General features: G+C 38.0%; 1 protein-coding gene across 1 annotated transcript in view; it reads left to right on the top strand.

Moving 5' to 3' along the window:
• Positions 1-18,065, top strand: part of LOC145978948 (uncharacterized) — a 94,120-nt gene extending 76,055 nt beyond the window's left edge. The window contains exons 7-11 of the mRNA XM_083111956.1: positions 294-354; positions 7,736-7,866; positions 10,009-10,069; positions 15,308-15,438; positions 17,500-18,065. Coding sequence (XP_082968082.1) covers positions 294-354; positions 7,736-7,866; positions 10,009-10,069; positions 15,308-15,438; positions 17,500-17,753 — 638 coding nt within the window. The 3' untranslated portion in view covers positions 17,754-18,065. The remainder of the gene's footprint in view (positions 1-293; positions 355-7,735; positions 7,867-10,008; positions 10,070-15,307; positions 15,439-17,499) is intronic.
• Positions 18,066-20,730: the final 2,665 nt, after the last annotated feature.

Raw genomic sequence — 20,730 nt, forward strand, 5'->3', positions numbered from 1 at the left:
ATGATAACTTGATAATTTTTGGGGAAACAAGTGCACCCTTGCCTCCGCCAAGTTGAGACCTATGTCAAGGAATACCAATCGTAACAGGATAATACAGATATAACAATATTCGCACTATTTATCTTGTCTTCTTCTGCAACAACAATATTAATCTCCACGTCATTAATCTGTATTATACAATTATTGTGTTATTGCTAAGGAACAACATGTCTTCACAAATTATTTTGACCCTCTTGACATGAAATGTTATATCCCAGCCAATATTTCCACTCATGATAATTTTCAATTTGTAGCAATCTGCAAAAGTGACTGCCATTCTACTCGAGGGTATTGTGAATTCCCAGGAGAATGCAGGTTAGTAAGATTTCTAATATATAAAATTAGCAAATATGATGATAGTCTGATATTTTACACATTATATTATGAATATGTAAATTCATGAAATAATTGGTACCCAAGAATGTATTTGCTGTTCAAATTATAAGGAATTTTATTAGTTTACCGTGTCTTTGTAGTGCTAAACTTCAAAGTTTCAAACAGTGTATGAATTCAGTAGTCCAACGCTAGATTTCTAACGTAGTAGAAGCATAGAATTTGTATTAGTTAATTTATTGTAAATCTTGACATTCAATTAGTAGCCTGCCAGATTTATTATTCTGGTAGAAATTGAGCCAAATTGAACATATTAAATATTATAGAAAACTTCAAGTATTCCTGCTGTCGTAAGTTCGACGATGTTCATGTGATGAATCTGGCAAAAATAATAATAAAAAAAATCCATCGAATATGTTTAATCGGGAGAAGATTTGCATCTGGAGTATCTTATTGGTCTGGTCTATCATGTAAAGCATTGTCCGGAGACAGGAAGTTGGTGTACCAGTTGGTGTACCAGAAGAAATATACTTTCCTACTCTGATTTAAGGGTAACTGGATAAATGAAATAAAATTATGAGCAATGACAGTTTTTAATCGTTAGTTCGAAGAAAGAGATTAGCGTCAAAAGTCGTTATTTTGCCGTGAACCATCTCTAGAAGCATGGACGCACTCAGCAGTAGAATGGAATAGAATATAGGTTTATTTCAGTATGAGCCTTTGCGGCTGTACACACATTTCCATATATCAATGAAGATTTTTCCCCTTCTTCTTCTTCCCCCCATAATACCTCTCTGTATGCCCTAACATGTTCAACTTTACCTTTCATACTAATTGGAGGTTCTTCTCTCACTACACTCTATCAACCTGTTTCATTTTTCTCATAATTTACACTTATATCACTAGTTATTATATTGTCAAAAAGAAGCTTTCTGCACACCACTCTCAGGCACTTTCACTCCCGTCGCTCAACTTATTCGCTCTCTTTGACCAGACGTAATGTAGGAAGGTTCCCAGGTCCCTTATTTGAGTTTTGTACCTTCCAGCCATTTCCCTTCCCTTAATGCACTGGAGGAGAATGTGGAATTTCGTTTCGTCTTCCTCATACATTGGACATTCTGCACTCCCGTCCTCTCTCACGCGCTTGAATTGTGCCCACCCCCTAGCCTGAACCATGCCAAACCCATCCTGTCACTCGCTCCACACACGTCTACGTATTTTCGCCTTCCTCATTGCCTATCCCCATCCACAATTTGTGCCGTAATTAAAGATACTTTCCCCGCACATTCTGCCAAAATGTTTTGTTTGCTGATGTCCTCCAATGTGTCCCGTATGATCCCCATTTCCTGCATGGCCGCCCTCCCCTCGACCCCTTCTTCCCAAATCCACCCCAGCCCTATGGCGTACAGTTCCTTCTTTATCATTGTTACCCAGTGGCGTTCCTTTAGGTCAATGTTCTGTGCTTGTATCGCGAGTTTTTTTAGATTTCCATCCGCCATATTTAGCAGTCTTGCCCAATATTTGAAGCCTCTCATTTTTGTTTCTACTTCCTCCCTATACTTTCCCATTTCCCTAAGAACCCCGCACGTTTCCGTACCCCTTCCTACCTCCAGAACTTGTTTTAGAAAGTTTGCTTGTACGCAGTTTACCATTTCTGTTGACCCCCAGTCCCACAGTTCGACATCATAGAATTATGTGGTCTTGACTGTAGCTTCGTATACTCCCTCAAGTGATCTGGTTGGTATATTAGGAACTTTGTACTTTAATTTTTTTAGTTTTACCCAGCGCGTACATAGCTTTGCTTTGCTTCCGTGTACCTGCCTCGTCCACTTACCCCACATTGTCATGACTATACCCAAGTAATAGTACTGTTTTACCCTCTCTAGTTGTGTCCCCCCATATTTCCATTGTTCGTCTCTACCGAATACGCACCCATTCTTAAACACCATGACTTTCGTTTTCGTATTATTAACTCGGAGAGCCAATTTCTCGCAGTAGATATGGAACCCATGTAACCCTTTCTGTAGCCCTTTTATTGTGCTAGAAATTATCACCAGGTCGTCCACGTACAGTAATAGTGGTAGTTTTGTATCCGCGATTGACAGAGGTTGCGTGTCCTTCTGTGATAATTCTTCTACCTCATCATTAATAAACAGAATGAACAAAAGTGGGGAGAGTACGCAGCCTTGTTTCACCACCAGTACCGATTAATTTGATCCCGTTACTTCCCCATTCCCACATTTAACGCAAAACTCTATCTTTCATAGGCGGCCTGGAGAGCCTTTAGCATTTTGGCAGACCCCCCCCCCATAACCTGGTCCACAACATTTTTCGTTTAACTGTGTCAAACGCCTTTTCAAAATCTACATAACAGCAATATAATTTCCCCCTCTTTTCCCCCAGCTTTTGCTGTATTAATGTTTGTAACTGAAGTATATTATCAATGGTTTGAAAATTTGTTCTGAATCCTGCTTGCATGATTGAGCACATCAAAAATTTCACACCAATTTTGTAGACGCCGGTACAGAATTTGGCAGTATACTTTACTCAGGTGACAACAATGATACCCCCTGTAGCTGTTTGGATTCCCTTTATCCCCTTTCCCTTTGTAAATTGGGCAGATTAATGTCTTCGCCCATTTTTCCGGGAAAAGTCCCTTCTGGCATAGCCCGTTCATTATTTCCCTGCCTATTTTTGCCATTTGTGGATTTTCACTCAGAAGTAGCAGAAGAGGATCCGCAAATAGAGAAATATAGCCTTGAAATATACATCAGTTAAAAGAGAGAAATAAAATGATGGAATTATATCCTTCTTACAACTGTCATCCTTTGTACTCACAAGATGCAGAACCTATATTTGTCCCCCCAAAAGGTAAAAAATATGCTCTACATCAGGAAATTACAGTTATATGTTGTACCATCCAGGCGTCGTAAGCTGAGGAGAAATGGGGGACGCACCCCCAAATAATCTGGGAAAAGGTATGTATACTGCACAGGATAATCGCTTATCATGTCCTCCCAGTAACTAAAAGGTGATGACGCCTATGTCTGCACTCATAAAATGAAAACTGACTTGTTTAACTTCTTCATATATTAACAAGATGTGGCAAAGCGAGGACAGACGAAATATGTACCGCAGTTTGTATGAACATTCAAGAAATGAGTCCCGCCATTAAGGAACTACATGTATTGAGCGATGCATGTGGTGGAAAAAAACAGAAACAACACCAGTTCGATTTTTCGTTGATTTAACATCAACTACCCGATTTTTAAACACACCCCCTATACGCCTTCATGGCGTGTGCTAAGCACAGGGGAGCACTTTACTTTTTTTTTTTTTTTTTTTTTTACCTTTTAGTGATCACTCATTTTTCCAAGGCACGTACTTAACATCAAGAAAACTGACAGGATATGCACAACCTGAGGAACATACTGAATTGATATGCACGGCAACAAAAACAGAAAACTCCGGCAGGAAGATATCTTGAAAAGAGATACTCAGCAGCTTCAAATATTGGTAGCCGCAAGTTTTATAAGAAATCAACTGCATATATGGTACAACTCCACACTTTTCTATATCGAAATATCGGCATATTGAGCATCGGTGTTCAGTTCAAGGACATCCCAGAGCATCAGTGTTTATTGGCTAGGTAGTCAAGATAGGTTTTCGGCTACAGAAAACAGACAGTGAATCAGTGGCGTATGCTGGTTTTAACTAGTGGGTAATCTCCGACACTTGATTCATCCACCCACTCCTGAAGTCTCCCTGCAAATTTACCTCAACATCCATACAGGATTTATGAATATATGTGTGAAAAATTTTACCTTATTGTTGCGACCACTGTCGAATAATTGTTGTGATTGCACTTGCAGTTAATCTACGTTTAGAATTTCAAATGATAAAACAAGAGAATATAATAAATCTATAAGAAAAAACCTGTAACAAAGAATATGAAAGGAATGCGGTAGTGAAATAAAAACCCTCAATATTAATTTAAGTGTAAAATTCAAGTTACCCCAGTACCCAGTCACTCGTGCATTCCCGATTTTTGTTTTTATACACGGAAGTTTAAGTTCAAGATCTATGGTACAAGAGATGCTACTGACCTACCTACATTAACTATTTGAAATTTCTCCGGAAAAGATCCCGTTCCAAATGTTTTCGCACGCAAATATTGTATTATATCCATTCATTGCCTTTAACTTCAGTGAACACAGCACTAGCACAAATACTAAACCACTAACAGCTAAACAAATATTAAATTCTCGAATCGCTACAACACGCATTCAATTCCCTGCGCCAATCTTCTATTGTGGTTCCTTCCTGCTTGACACAGAATTAAATTCCCTATGGATGTTGAAAAAATCCCTTTCCCAGCTTTATATTCCCTGCGATGCGCGAGGTTCTATAAGTTGGAATCATTGCGTTTTTTGTTTATATATTTTACATTCAAACATCTTTTATCATTATGATCATTATTAATCTAAAGAGGGGGGAAAAGCAACTTAAATTACCTAATATATGTGTACATATATATATAATTTATTTCTGATAGCCACCCAGCGTCGAATAACATGGGTACCTGGGGGAAACCCTGCGGGGTAAAGGCGGTCAGGGGCGTGATGCTGATCACATCACCCCCACTCACGACCGGATCAAGAAAGTGTGGGGCGTTACCCCCACACCCCCTATACGCCTTCATGGCGTGGTGCTAAGCACAGGGGAACACTTTACCTTTTTTTTTTTTTTTAGCTTTCCCTTTTAAAAATTATTCATTTCTGTGAAAGAAGTACTCTCACTGGTTTTGAAGGCTACAAAGAAAGTAATCACGCATTTTAAAATACAAAAATGAAAAAAGTAAGCATATAAATAGTTTAATTACTTCATTAATCGATTGATTAAACTGTTATTTGACGTCGCTTTTCTGCCACTTTTGGCTAATCACTACGAGTGATGATATGACATTGATGAAGGGACATTTACAAAGAACACCCATGCCTAGACCGGTATTCGAACCCTGGAGCTCTGGTGTCGTAGGGAGCTGTGCTAACACTCCGCAATGGAGGTCGGTGTAATAGTTGTTTTTTCCTTTGACAATATCTGTTGAAATAGCAGAGATCAGGAAGACAGAAGCAAACGTAAAATGAGAATTTTCATAGAATTGGTTCGCGAATGTTGTTCAGATTTCTGTTTCTCGCGCATTTTCAGATGTATTTTCTCTTCTTTCCTTTTCAGTACGTAATTTGTGAACCCAAAACCTGTTTCCTGATAAATTTCCCTGTCGTAAACAACACAGCTCCTACGATACAAAGGCCATCGGGGAAGAATGGCAGAAGAGGGTGCCAGCCAAGGGAACGGCAAAGGCTCTGGGGTGGAGAGTGCGACCGATGGACTCTTTCCAGAAGGAGCTTACCCTTGCCACGGAATAACCGCGCCTGAGAAGCAGTGTTTCCTTCCCCTCCCGTCAAGGGTTTTAAAGGGAGCCGGTGGAATCTCACCCTGACGTCACCAGATTCCACCAGCTGGAGAAAAAGCCTCACGGACATTCCGCGGCAAACGGTTGAAAACATTCGCGCGCTGGAAGCAAAGAAATATGTGATTCAAAGATTGGTTTGGAAGAATATTGCGAAGAAATAAAAAACAACTTTTTAAAAAATTATAGCCGGGTCATCTCCGATTACCTAGGTGACCCAGAGTATACGCCGCTGCAGTGAATATTTGATACTTCCCACAGAAGAAGGCCATTCTCAAGAACTATCAGTCAATCGACAAGAAGAAAATGCATGATGTGAGAAAAATCAATCCATGGATGTCTCATAATAAGATTCTTTGAGGAAATGGTTCTTTGCTCAACTAGTGCTGCTACAGGAGAACCTGCCACCTAATAAGTTTTCATTCGTTGTTTGTTTGTTTATCTCTTTCTCTTTCAATCTGCTGCAGGAGAATTCGATTGATTGATTTTTTGATTGGATTTGCTGTATTTTACTTCGCATCTTACTTTGCGAAGATGGGGATGAGTGATGATATGATGACATTGACGAATGGACACTCACAAACATCCATGCCCAGGCCAGGATTCAAACCCGGGACCCCTGCAGTAGAATTCGACTAATTGTATTAATTTATTCCGTTTCACTTGTGTAGTGTATTAATATTATTAACATGTTATTCAAGTGATCATTTCTATCGATTTTCCTCTCACATTTCCTATGTAAATAACATCGTTTGAAAAAAAGAGAAAAATCCGTGTTTCTTCCCCGGACATTGTATCTAGCAGAACTACTCGCATTGCATATATTTTCCAATGCTGTTCCTAGTGTATGATGCAAATTACGTTTGGATAAAATAACATCAAGGACGTGTTAAGGATCCAGGAGATCTGAACACCCCCTCCGCAAAATACTTACCAAGTACTAAAATAATATAATGAAAATGCACTTGTTTAGCGATGGTTATTTCTTTTCTCTGAACTTCGAAGGCAAGGATTATTATATTTGATCATATTGCTTTGAAGGACAGTACGAAAAAAGATTTATGCACGCTAGTACTTATGATAATATGCATCAAATATTAATCAGGAACTTTACTAACATCCTTTTTTATTATTCAATAAATATTCAATTCTATATCTGTTTGACGTTAATTTCCTTGTTTTTATACAAATTATGGCGATCTTAAGTACACGCAAGTGCTGTTATATCTACTTGTATATTCGTAATAATAAAAATGCAATATTAAATTGATTTACATATTTTACCTGTCCAGGGTTCGAACCTGCAACCTCTGGCTTCGTGGTTTCGTATACCATTTTTTTTAAGGAATACTCGTAAGCGGCAGTATCCCCGATTTTCACATTATCATCAATTTTCACAAATATCAATTTTCTCAAATTTTCTCTGTATTCTCATTGGGACAAACACAACCATCCATGTCTTACCCGGGATTCGAACCCGGGACCCCTGGTGTCGTAGCGCGCTGTGATAACCACTCTTTTATTTTTTTAAAGGAAATACCCCCTACACGGAGGTATCCCCACCATTCACTGTTTTTCTCACTTTTACACTTTTCAATTCTTACATTTTCTTTGTTTCTTATCAACTGGACGAACACAAATACCCATGCCTTACCCGGGACTCGAACCCAGAACCCCTGGCGTAGCACGCTCTGCTTACCACTTCGCCACGGAGGTCGACACCACTCGGACACGGAGACTAGTTGTATTTAATTCAGAGAGTGTATAGTAATTGGATAATGCCCATATGACACTTCAGAACCTTATTTGAGAAATGACAATACTTACTTCATGTAATATATGCTTAAGTTTTGGACACTAGTATATATGATAACCTTACACTGTTTCTAGGTGTCGCCTTGGTTGGGACGGTGAAACTTGCGGCGACTGCCAGGTGCTTCCTGGGTGCCAACACGGCTCCTGCTCCAAGCCACTGGAATGTCGCTGCCACGAAGGATGGACTGGAATCTTATGTCAAACGCGTAAGGTCTATTACTATTGATCCAATGTAAAACGTAGTGTTTAATAATAAGGGGGCGAACAAAGATAAGAATGACGAAGGATGTTGATGATCTCACAGAAGTGAAACAGTAAACTGTGGCTAGCAGATCGTGTTTTGACAAAACTCGCAAGATTTTATGTATTTGCTGTTAAATAAGTTATTAATCGAACTTTAAACCTTATTTTTTCTCAATTTTAACCAAAGATAATTATTATTAACCATTTTTACCAAAGGTGATTATTGTCAATAATATCAATAACATACATTTTTTGTTCAGGTTTATTTTACAGTTTTGCTTTTCAAAGTAACAATGTCAATAATAGTAAGCCACTAACTGCTTGCATTTCTAAAGGAAAACGTAATTGTGAAATATTGGATACCCTTTAAAGTCAGGATTAGTATTAGTAATAATAATAATAATAATTTATTGTCATTAAGCTTGTACAGCAATAGACAACGTCAAGAAATAAAATACATGTGAAATATATTGTAAAATAATATAAAATTATAACCTCTTTTATGTTTGAGTTGCACTAAAATACAATATTTTTAATTTCAAGAAATTCTTGAGTTGAGTACAATGGTGTATCAACTAACCAGGCATACAGTTTATGTTTAAATACATTCATAGGCATATTTGTCACATCAAGAGGTAGCTTATTAAATAGTCTTAATCCCAGAGCTCATAAAAATTCAGTGATTTCGAGAGTCTATGGTAGGGTATATTTATACTCCTGCTGTTCTAGGTGTGTTCTAGTGTATTGAACTATCAAAATATATAATAATATAAAAGTAAAACAAATGGCATTGTTTGGCATTCTGTGCATATTTTGGGAATACAAATGGTGCATCCAAAGTGTTCACGATTGTAACAAGAAAGGTAAAGCTATTCTCTGTGCATTCTACATAGCAGGGCAATTGTCCATTTATATTGATTACGAATAAGTAGTAAGTATGAAATAAGTGCATAACTGTATTGTATCTCTTCTAAACTGCCACGCCAAAGACGTGGGTTCGTTCAACCATCCTGCAATGTTCCTTCGTAACAATATATAGAATGTACGAAATTCAATGTACAACGAACTCTACAACCCCAGACATTTAGCCATCACCTTTCCAATCAGGAAATTTCTAGAACCATCTTGTCAGACATTGCCGAGCTTCCTTGATCGCCATCGTTGCAAGCAGACGTAAACAATGGCTATCAAGGAAGAGGTTACAGTTCTGACTCGGCATTTTGTTTAGCAAAATCAATCTGAATAAATATCTGGATCTGGGAAGAGGCAGGTCAGTGGTCAGTTGGAGATTATAAATGAAAGGGTGCAGAAGTAGGAGCTAAAAGAGAAAGGGAGAGAAGTTTGGGCTTCCAGATTTCCACCACGTACGGACACCTCGTTTAACCAGTCCGTGGTTCGACACTACGAGGTACGAGGGAGCTTCTCTCCACAGACAGGTGGATTACCATGCTGATCCAGTCTGTAGAGGTTTAAACTCAAGTGTTGTGTTTTGCCATCAAGTGTATAGTTATTTCCTCTTGCACCTCACTATCAAGCTCACCATGAGTAGCGAGTTGCTCTAGAATAGAGGATGAATGATCAGTGAGCTGCATCACCCATTGGGACACCTAACGGTCCCTAGTTCGAACCCTAGGAGAACGTTACGTGGTGGAGGTGCGGGGCATGAGGCTACTTTGGGGATTCACACAGGCTCTAACCACTCAGTCGAGTCGACCCACCAGAGTTCGTACCGCCCCTCAGCAAACAAGGGAAATTAGATAAAAAATAAGATATTTTAGCCTTGATATGTATTTTTTGTAATTTTTAGTGGTATATTGAATGTGATTGACCCCAGAAAATATCGCCGTCCTCTGCCTGTCCACCCATTTCTCTGCCGCCGTCACTGCCTGCGGGTAATCCTGGAGGATGTAAAACCGGCTAGAGCGTGGTGCTGACCACAGCGCTTCCATAAATGATCAAAATGTGGGGGTCCTACCTCAATACCTCTATCATGATGCACTGCGCAGGACTAGCTTTACCTATACATATGTGCGCGTGTTTGTTTGCATATTTGCATTTACACGTGTAGAAATTCAACAATACATCTCATATAATTTTTGTTGCAGCTCTTTGTGCCGATAATTGCCACAAGGAAAGGGGATATTGCAGGAAACCAGGAGAATGCAGGTATGCTATGGAATTCAATACTCCAGTTTTGCGTAACTTCAGTTACATAACCGAAGAGTAATTTTAAGAATGGTATTGGGTTTGAGGGGTTTTGTTTGAAGTCTACTTTTATGCACAAATGGCTAATTGGAACTATTTTTTTTTAATATGCCCTTTAGGAGCATAATCTTACAACCTGATATATACTGAAGAAAATGAGATACAATTCGTAATTCTATAGTTTTTATTTTCCAGATATTACCTTATGTGCGTGTGTTTGTTTGCATATTTACATTTACGCGTGTAGAAATTCAACAATACATCCTCATATCATTTTTGTTGCAGCTCTTTGTGCAGATTTTATTTATAGTAGTCTCTATTTTTCAAATTTCGCAACGAAAATACATCCGACTTTGAGGCTAACAGTACTAACGCATCCCAGACGTCTAAATTTCTTTTCTTTTTATTTTAAGTTCGCCTTGTACTCAGAAAGGTTAACACTGTACAACACGAAATTTGTCCTTTGCTTAAAAATATGTTTTTCTAATGTATTTTTGCATGCAAAACACGAATCTGCAATTAATTTCTTCGTATCACGTACAGTTTTTTGAAAAAACACCATCTTTATACATTATGTGTATTAATTACGTTTAAACAATTATAAATTCCTTTAACTGTTTATAACTGGTTTTTTTTTTCCAGCGCTTGATAAAAATGATATCGCTATTAGTTCGCATTGTTACATAAAGAAACGTTTTGCTGGATCCTCTAGTGATAAATGTGTTACATAACAATAACAGTGCTGGCACCACTGACGAACAAGCGCTGCCATCTGTTTTGTCCTATCCAACGTGAAGGTTGTGCTTTGCAATTGCAGGTGTTTGTGTAAAGTTTTAACGTTTCTGGCGGGTTTCTGTTAGTGAGGTGTGTATGAAAAGGAGGCTTCGTTCAGTGGATCATAATGTCCCGTCAGTGTAAGAATAACCTTGATTCATTTTGTTAAATATGTGGTGAACTGACGTTGAATAGTCAAAGAAGTAGCCTTACCCCTGTTGTAAAAAAAGCATATGAACTGTATTTTGGATGCCGAGTAGGCGATCAAGGTAAGCGATGGGCACCACATATCTGCTGCAATTCTTGTTTTAGGAACTTGCGAAACTGGATGCAAGGAAAGCGAAGTGGGCTAAAATTTGCCGTACCAATGGTTTGGAGAGAGCCCACGTAACCACGTAAGTGACTGTTACTTTTGTTTGACAGATGTAATGGTCTTCTCTTCATAATCAAAACATCACATCCGATATCCTAATTTGGAATCAGCAAGACGACCAGTGGCTCATAGTGAAGAGCTACCTGTGCCAAAAGCTACCGAAAATTGTACATTTGATACATCAATTGAAGAAGGAAGTCGACTTCGCGCCACCAACCCTCTCAAGTACACCACATCTCATCACACAAGAGTTAAACGATCTGGTACGGGACTTAAATCTATCGAAAACAAAAGCAGAAATCTTGGGCTCTCGACTTCAAGAATGGAATCTATTGGATAAAAATGTCAAAATCAGCACGTTCCGAACGCGACAGAGTAACTTTTCATCTTGCTTTTCGGAGACTGGAGGAGTTGCGTTTTGTAACAATATTAATGCTTTATTTCAGGAGTTGGGCCATGAACACAATCCAGCAAAATGGCGATTGTTCATTGATTCGTGTAAGATACGTCTGAAGGCAGTACTGCTCCATATTTGTAATGCTTATCCATTAGTGCCAGTGGCGTATACTGTTCACAAAAAGGAGACATATGAGGTAATGCGTGACATATCGCAGTACATTGAATATAATACATTCAAGGGGCGAATCTGTGGAGACCTGAAAGTAATTGGAATTCTTACTGGCATGCAACAAGGATATACCAAATTTTGTTGCTTTCTGTGTGAATGGGACAGCCGGGACCGAGTTAACCATTATATGCGGAAAATATGGCCACCACGACAGGAATATGTACCAGGAATCAAGAACGTATCACATCAACAACTCGTGAACCCTAAAGATGCTTTTCTTCCCCCATTACACATCAAACTAGGTGCACTGTTTCCAAATCATGGGATGCCACATGTCCCTGAAATCACATTTTTTGGATTCTCATTTTGACTTCTTTCCACAAAATTTAGGGGCTGTTAGTGATGAACATGGGGAACGGTTCCGCCAAGACATTGCAACATTTGAAAAGCGGTTCAGTGGACGATGGAACAGCAGTATGCTTGCTGAATATTGCTGGTCTATCATCAGAGAGACTCCTTCAGATAGATACAAGAGAAGACGATCACAATTATCATTTCCGTACAAGTTTGTACTGTCCTTGGTTTGTATATGTAAAATGCCTGTCTAATGTCTGTGCAACAAAATGTCATGTGGCTGTACAATACAAATGGTATGTCTTGGGAGAAAACTGACTTCACATATCGATTTAGTACCTTTAACTTATTTAAACTCGCATGTTTTCAACCAAAGGACATTTTCGTAGATATTTATTTAGTCTTTTGTTTGAATACGTTGATTTACCTGTCTAATGTCTGTGTAACAAAATGTCATGTGACTGTACAATAAAAATGGTACGTGTTAGGAGAAAACGGATTTTACATATCGATTCAGCACCTCCAATTTAGTCAAAATTACCTGTTTTCAACTAAAGGACAGAACATGACCTCAAATTTGTTGTACAGTGTAATCGGCACTATACGTATCCACAGTTTAAAGTGGGATTCTCTCTATTCATCTGTTGAATGTGCCTCCACCTTGTATCGAACTCGGGACTCACACCAACGTGTAAAGGATAAGAAATTTGTCGTAATATGCTATACACTTGATTTTAAGAAAATACATTCGAAGTAAGAAGAAACGTGCACGTAATTTTTACACATAATGCACTTTTACTATTGATTTGTTGTTTTAAGTCCACTTTATGTACAGTAAGGTTAATCGGGACTGGACATACAGTTTAAAGCGGGATCCGAACCTCTCGTACCTCTATCGGGTATCGAACCCGGGACCCCTTGATTACAAGGCGACCACTGCGCCATCGGGGAGGCCTGAGTTTGAGTTTTTGTTTTAAACCTAGATTACCCGAGAGGGGGCCTGGCAGACCCACGGCCTCTATTTTTTAAATTTTTCAACTATGAAATTTTTTTTATAAAAAATTGAAAATATATTACATCTCAATATTTTTCCATTACTTTTGTTCATAAAGACATAAATGTAGTATAAATATAAGGCAAAATACACTTGATGGGGCTATCAGGCGCCATCCTTGAATTCATGTTATTCGTTGCGTTCATGCCAGTGACAGTGTAAAATTGGTCGGTAATGATGGTAATTTCTGTAATTATTATAATTAATAAACAACTACCCCTCTATAAACAAAAAAGCATTATTAAAAAGATATTATATTTTTTGTGAGTTTTAGCGAATGGTAAAACTTAGGTAAGTAAGTTTCTCGCACGGCACAGGTAAGCTATGGTTAAGTCCACTTTTATGCAGATAGGCTAATTGGGACCGGACCTACAGTTAAAAGTGGGATCCGAACCACTATGTGCCTCCACCGGGAACCCCTTGGTTAGAAGGCGAAGACGTTACTACTACGCCATCGGGGAGGCCTCACTTTTAGTATTGTTACCATTATTCCATACTTATAAATATTATTAAAACATGAAACTATTATTGCATATCATTAATGAATTGCAAAACGTAAAGTATACTGTATAGTCATAAGTTCGTTGCCCCAAGCACAGGCATGTTCTTACATTACATGGTCCGAGTAAGAATTAATTTTATTACTTTATTATTGTTAATAATGCGATGTTAACTCATCGATTCATTCACTAATGGGCAGGGAAGGTATTGTGACTTTCAGGCGTTCCGATTTTGTCCCTTACGTTTCATATTAGTGATGGATCCAGTTAAATTATCATCATCTATCAGCAAATTTCTTTCTCTTCTTGAGCACTTCCAGCTTTGCTCTTTTTTCACTAACTTTATTACTTTTACATTATTATGTTAATATTTATAATGTGCATACACTTTGTAAGTAAAAAGGTAAAAAGGAATGAAACAATTTACACGGTTTTTATGACATAACTTTTGATTTGATTTGAATTTAAAATTTTGGGTGCGTCAGCACTAAGGCTATTTTGCACCCGTCACATTATACAGGGTCCAGCCCCTTATCGTTACAAATCACAACTCTAACGTTGCAGATCTAAAATCATAAAATATTAAAATGTTCTGACTTTCGTTAAAAGCTGAGGCTGTAAAGGGGCACTCAGCACACATAAGGAAAGAAGAACAGGACAATACAAACAAAATTATACTGGCTATGTGGCCAGTCGCCAGAGCCTCGTTAGTCTTCAGTCCAGGGTGTACTAACGTGGAAGTGAGGTTGACATTTGGGTGTACTACGTGGAAGGTCACCCCTTACACCCCTTTATGACATAAGTAACTATTTATGATAGAAAATTAAACAAGGCATCAATACAAATAAAAACTGAAGTTTTATTTCAATTGATCACGCTTATGCTGCTCCACCAGGATCGCTACTGTTGTGAAATGGTGAGTGACAAGCAGAAGCCGTATTGTATGTTGGAGTTACATTTTGCATAAGACTGATTCGATCTCAATGCTGCGAGGATATTTCCACACATGTTTTGATAGTAATCTACAATCTCGGATAAACATCTACCGTCGATACAAACAATTCGAAGAAACTGGGTCTGTTCGTAAAAGGAAACAGTGGGCGGTCACGTGTACCCGATGAGTTTGTACACAGATTAAGGGAAGTGTCCGCAAGAAGCTCTTTCCCTGCACGCAGACCCAGTTCTTCGAATTGTTTGTGTCGACTATAGAGGTTCGACCGAGATGGAGAATTACTACCAAAACATGTGCGGAAATGTGCTTGCACCATTGAGATCAAAACAATCCTCGCTAACTCCAACGCACAAAACGCCTTATGCTCGTCACTCGCCATGTTGCAACACTAGCGATTCTGGCGGAGCAGCGACAAAGCAGGAAAAGAGTGCCAGTTGAAATAAAACTCCAGAGGTTTTCTTTATATTGATGCCGTGTTTGATTTTCTATCATAAATAGTTACGTCATAATAACCGTGTAAATTGTTTTTGACACCCTGTGCATTAATTTTAGGTGAAATAATCTGTGTTAATTATATATGATAAAATGTAAATTCTTAAACGCTTTTACATTCTTAAACTGCAGATGTAAGGTAGGATGGTGGGGAGAAAACTGTGAGCAATGCTACCCCTATCCTGGGTGCGTCCACGGAAACTGTACAAGGCCCTGGGAATGCACTTGCGAAGCTGGATGGGGAGGACTTCTTTGTGATCAAGGTATGCAAAATATCTATAACAAATGTTCTACTTCTAGAATTTTATATTGTTGACAGCACAATCATGTACACGTAATCTTTTGTAATTGATTTGAAACGTTTTAGTTGAAGAACTACTACACTGCGCCAGAAGAAGGTTGGTGGGGACACCTTCTGGTCGACCATTACGTCGTCACCAGAAAACTAGAAAAGTAATACCTGTTTTAGCGAATTTTAGTGGTATAGGAGTACGTTAAATTTTGCTGTGTAAGATACAATCTCACATCAACAAGTTCTAAGACTTCATTTAGTCTCAAGAAATGAGTAAGAACATAGAGTAATTATGCGATATCGCCCGAACACCTGTCACTCGTTTATTTCGTTAATATTAGTATTGATACTTACCTATTCTGTATTGCGGAAGATTCTTTAAGGTGAAGTTATGCCTTTTTCCATAAAATAGTGTCAATTTCTCATATTACGAGTCATTATTTGTCTTCCTTGTTCCGCTTGGGTAACAGACAATATGGCGTGCACTCGCCATGGATCATCGCGCGTCGTGCTTGTGATTTGTCGATTTGGAATGGGTATGTAGTGTTTCAACCTTCTTAACCGAAAAATACCTACTTTCGTGTTCATTATGTCATCACAAGAAATTGACGGATAGCCCCAAAAAACCATTCACGAGAGCCCCACAAACCATTGACGGATAGCCCCAAAAATTATTCACGATAGCCCCACGAACCATTGACGGATAGCCCCACGAACCATTCACGATAGCCCCACAAACCATTCACGATAGCCCCACGGACCATTTCCAGCAAGGTTAGATTAGGTGAGGTTAGGTAAGCATAGTTAAAAAAAGAAAAAAAAATCTGTTAAAAAAAGACACGTTTGGAAACACTGACGAGACCGCGTGACTTTCGACGCTCGCGCCATCTGCAGGTACATAATGGAAACAACGGCATAATGTTGTCACTTTACAGAAAATGCAAGTTCCTTACATAAAAAGTGATTATTCTTGTTCTGCAGCATTCTATGGTGAAGTTTTCAGTTTCCGCGAAAGAAAATAGCTCGAAGAACTTCGACAATGCTACAGAAACTGATGTCAGTAAGTAGTTTCTCCTGTAAATTTGAAGAAATCCGTTCGGGCGATATCGCATATTTACCGAAAATAGTATAATCTTTTAGAGCCTTCTAAAGAGTTTTATTTTTTTCCCACTTACTTTTATATTGTGAACATGTCAATATTTTTGAATTCACAGTTGTTTTCATAAATTGTTTGATTGTGTTAGTTACCTGGTTTTATCACAAAAAAACCTTACTCATTTCACGGAGAACCTAGTCTGAGGCCACCTCAGACATGAATGAAATATCATCATTCATAAGCACCACACACTACGTTAAATGTTTCCTTTCAGTCAACATTAAATATAACCTCTACCGATATTAGTTCAGTACAAATTACACTTAAAAAGAAAACACTGAAGTAAGAAATAACAATCTCGGAAAACTTTTCTTCAGTTACACATACCCAAATTTTACAAAACAGAGCTCATATGTCTTTTTATCAGCATTCATAATAATCTCTGTAAACATCCAACATCTCCTAGCAATCTGAAATAAATTATTGGTTAGTCAGTAACCATTAGGTAGAAATATAGAATTACGTCATAACCGAATTGACATCATGTGAGAAAAGTTTTTAAATTTAACATTTTAATTATCGTATTACTGATTTAGGCGGGGTCGTAACAATTACCATTCAAATGTCATCCTGTACTGTGGAGTGGACCGAGCTGTAGCTAGTGGTATATCCAGAGGGTAGTTTTAAGTGAAAGGCAAAATGTAAGGCAGTCAACCAGTAGTGAAAATGACTTTTGGAATGATGATTTAATCAACGCAACAGTTGATTGCCTTCATACTAGTCCTTTACTCAAAGTACCCTCCGGATATGCTGTCTGCAATACAATCTAACCCCTCCATCAAATGATTTGAAATCGATATTAATAATAGGTAAATGAAGTTTAATATTTATCAATATATTAATTGACAACTATATTGACCTTTCGTTTTGTTTTAGAACTCACGTACTGTGACAGCCACGAAGGAATCTGCGAAAATGGCGCCACATGTGTCAGTCTTACAGAGGAAGATGGAAATTATCGCTGCATCTGCCCTGAAGGATTCACCGGCAGAAATTGTGAAGTCAACAAAATTGTCACCGATATGATGAGCTCATCAACAACGGAGACGCTTACATCGGAATCCACCAGCCCCACAACAACAACAACAACAACAACATCAACAACAACAAAGAAAAATAGACGAGGATAAGGATAGATTTAGGCACATACCAACTTTGTAATTTTTATTTATTTATTTTGTTGTTCTTATTTATTATGTTTCTGTTTTAATCCACCTGTGATGTAGTGCAGAAAAAATGTTAAGGGTTCATACGTCTGTGATACAGCATTTATACATAGACGAATGTTAGGAATATTATTGCCGTCTAAAAACTGTATAATGAATGCCTAAAAATGTTTTTGAATAATAAGGGTAAGAACTCATACACCACACAAACCTTAGGTACATTATAATTACGTAATTGCATGAATTGCATGTGTGTAATATAAGAGAGATATTATGACATTAACAGTTGGGCTGAAAAGTTCGTAGGCTGACTTATAGATGGCGTTACTAGAATTAAATCCATGTGATTTTTACTTAGTACTAACCTTCAAAAGATACGTGTATAAATTTCACAGCTGCCGGATAATTAGTTCGTGAGATATAGCATTGTGAGTGAAGCAGCTTTTGTTATTGTGAAAAAATGGATAAAAACAGAATTTCGTGTGTTAATAAAGCATTGCTTTCTGGCGAAAAAAAAATACTGTTGAAGCCAAGGCTTGGCTTGATAAACATTATTCGGACTCGGCATCAGGAAAATCAACCGTTGAGAAGTGGATTGCTAAATTTAAACGAGGCGAAATGAGCATCGAAGACGATGCACGCAGTGGACGCCCCAAAGAGGCTGTTACCGACGAAAACATCAAAAAGGTCCACAAAATAATTTTAAATGATCGTAAAGTGAAGTTGATCGAGATAGCTGAGATTATTACATAGCGTTGTTGGAGCGTTTAAAGGATGAAATCACGAAATAACGGCCCCATTTGAAGAAGAAAAAAGTGCTGTTTCATCAAGACAATGCACCGTGTCACAAATCAATGAAAACGATGGCAAAATTATATGAATTAGACTACGAATTGCTTCCCCATCCACCATATTCTCCAGATCTGGCCCCCAGTGACTTTTTTCTGTTTGCAGACCTTAAAAGAATGCTCGCTGGAAAGAAATTTAGCATTGATGAAGAGGTAATCGCCGAAACTGAGGCCTATTTTGAGGCTAAAGAGAAATCGTACTATTAAAATGGCATCGAAAAATTGTATGACCGCTATAATCGTTGTATCGCCCTCGAAGGCAACTATATTGAATAATAAAATCGAATTTTGTCAAAAAAATATTTTTACTATGTTAGCCTACGAACTTTTCAGCCCAACTGTTACATAAACCTTATTGAAACGACGTGCGTTGTATGGGAAATGGTGTTTCAAAATTTAAGTTCACATCTATATCTTTTGCTTTTGTTGCTGTTTTGGGATGTCATTTGTCACTTCAGATCTATCCTCACATCAGGTAACGTATTCTCCCAAATGATTGTTTTTGCATTTTGTTCGATGTTAGTATTTATAACCAAAGTATTTTTGGATTTGTAATTTATTTTCCAAAAAGAATAATTTAAGACAAATAAAGTGTTGAAATCATAAAGTTGTATTTCTTTGGAAACCGAAAATTTCATCTTTTCGTAGAAACTTTTATTTTCAGATTGGAATTGTTGTAATCACAAGGGCTAGGATTTTCATGACAGCATATTTTTTTTTGGTAAGGGTGATGTGTTCCATAAATATATGGAAATTCATATTATGAAGAAACTAATTAATTTAAGGCACTTTTTAAGGTTATATTTTGGCATATTTGGCCATTTCTGCGTGATAGAGCATACCGTATATTGATGTACTTTCGGTCATATTCAGCACATTTTCGCTTTTTCAAGAAATATATGTGGATTCGTTCTTACTTCCGTATTCATTCGAGTTTTTTCATTTTTTTGACTGCAGCAAAATCTTTTTAATTTTTATTTGAAAATTTACAGAAAGTATTTATTGGGCATTGCAATTCAGGGCCCATAAATTGAACTAAAAATACTATGTGAAAATATCTCGGCATATGTTAGATATTGACAGGGCTTGAAAAATCCCGGTTGCCAGGTCTCCATGGCGACTAAAAATTTCAGCCTGGCGACTGTGATCTTTTGCTGTAATATTGCTGTTTTTTAAGTTTGCACGTACGAAATAATGAAGATTATAAGTTAAAATTGCAGTACAGCGTAAGTTAATTAGCAATTGATTTTTTATCAACGTTGTGAACATCCCATAGAACATACCCCCCCCCTCATTTCACGCTTTCTCACATGATTCAGCTTCTTATAGATTGTTTGGATTTTTATTGATTTCCTTTATTTTACTTCGCTTTTTGTGCCACTTTTGGCTAATTTGCGAAGATTGGGATGACTGATGATATGATGAAATTGATGAATAAACACTCACAAACATCCATGCCCATTCCGAGATTCGAACACGGGACCCCTGGTATCGTAGCGCGATATGATAACCACTCTACCACGGGGGCCGGCTCAGCTTCTTATAGTATGCACTACGGGTGTGCGGGACAGAATTTTTTGGGTCGGGACGGGAAATTTTTAAAATCCTGATACTCGGGATGGGAAATGTTCGAAATTTCGCGAAGCTCTGAAAATCTCGAGTTCTACACGTCATTTTCATCTTAAGTGATTGTTTTTGCATTTCTGGTACAAAAACTTAACATTTCCAATAATTTCCTGACATTTACAGTACAGAAAACCTCCAGAATTTATAACTTTTTAAAATGACCATTCGATATTTCCCGAGTCCTCGGGATCCCGAAAAGTCGGGAACTCATTTCCCGAAGTCGGGATCGAAATGGGATTTTTTTTTTCCCGATCCCGACTTTTCGGGATCCCGCACACCCCTAGTTTGCACGATTGCTAGTAGTTAGTTTTCTGGCGACTGATTTTCAGTGCTGGCGCGTAGCTCTGAAGAAGATTTTTTGAGCACTGGATATTGATGTTTGAAACAGCCCAGTTTTAAGGGCGTATTTTTCCAATTATAGTGCATATTTTTTACAGTTTTAGGTTATAAGAGCATATTTACTTTGC

Source organism: Lepisma saccharinum, chromosome 25 (assembly GCF_977018435.1).
Source record: "Lepisma saccharinum chromosome 25, izLepSacc3.1, whole genome shotgun sequence".
NCBI lineage: Eukaryota > Metazoa > Arthropoda > Insecta > Zygentoma > Lepismatidae > Lepisma > Lepisma saccharinum.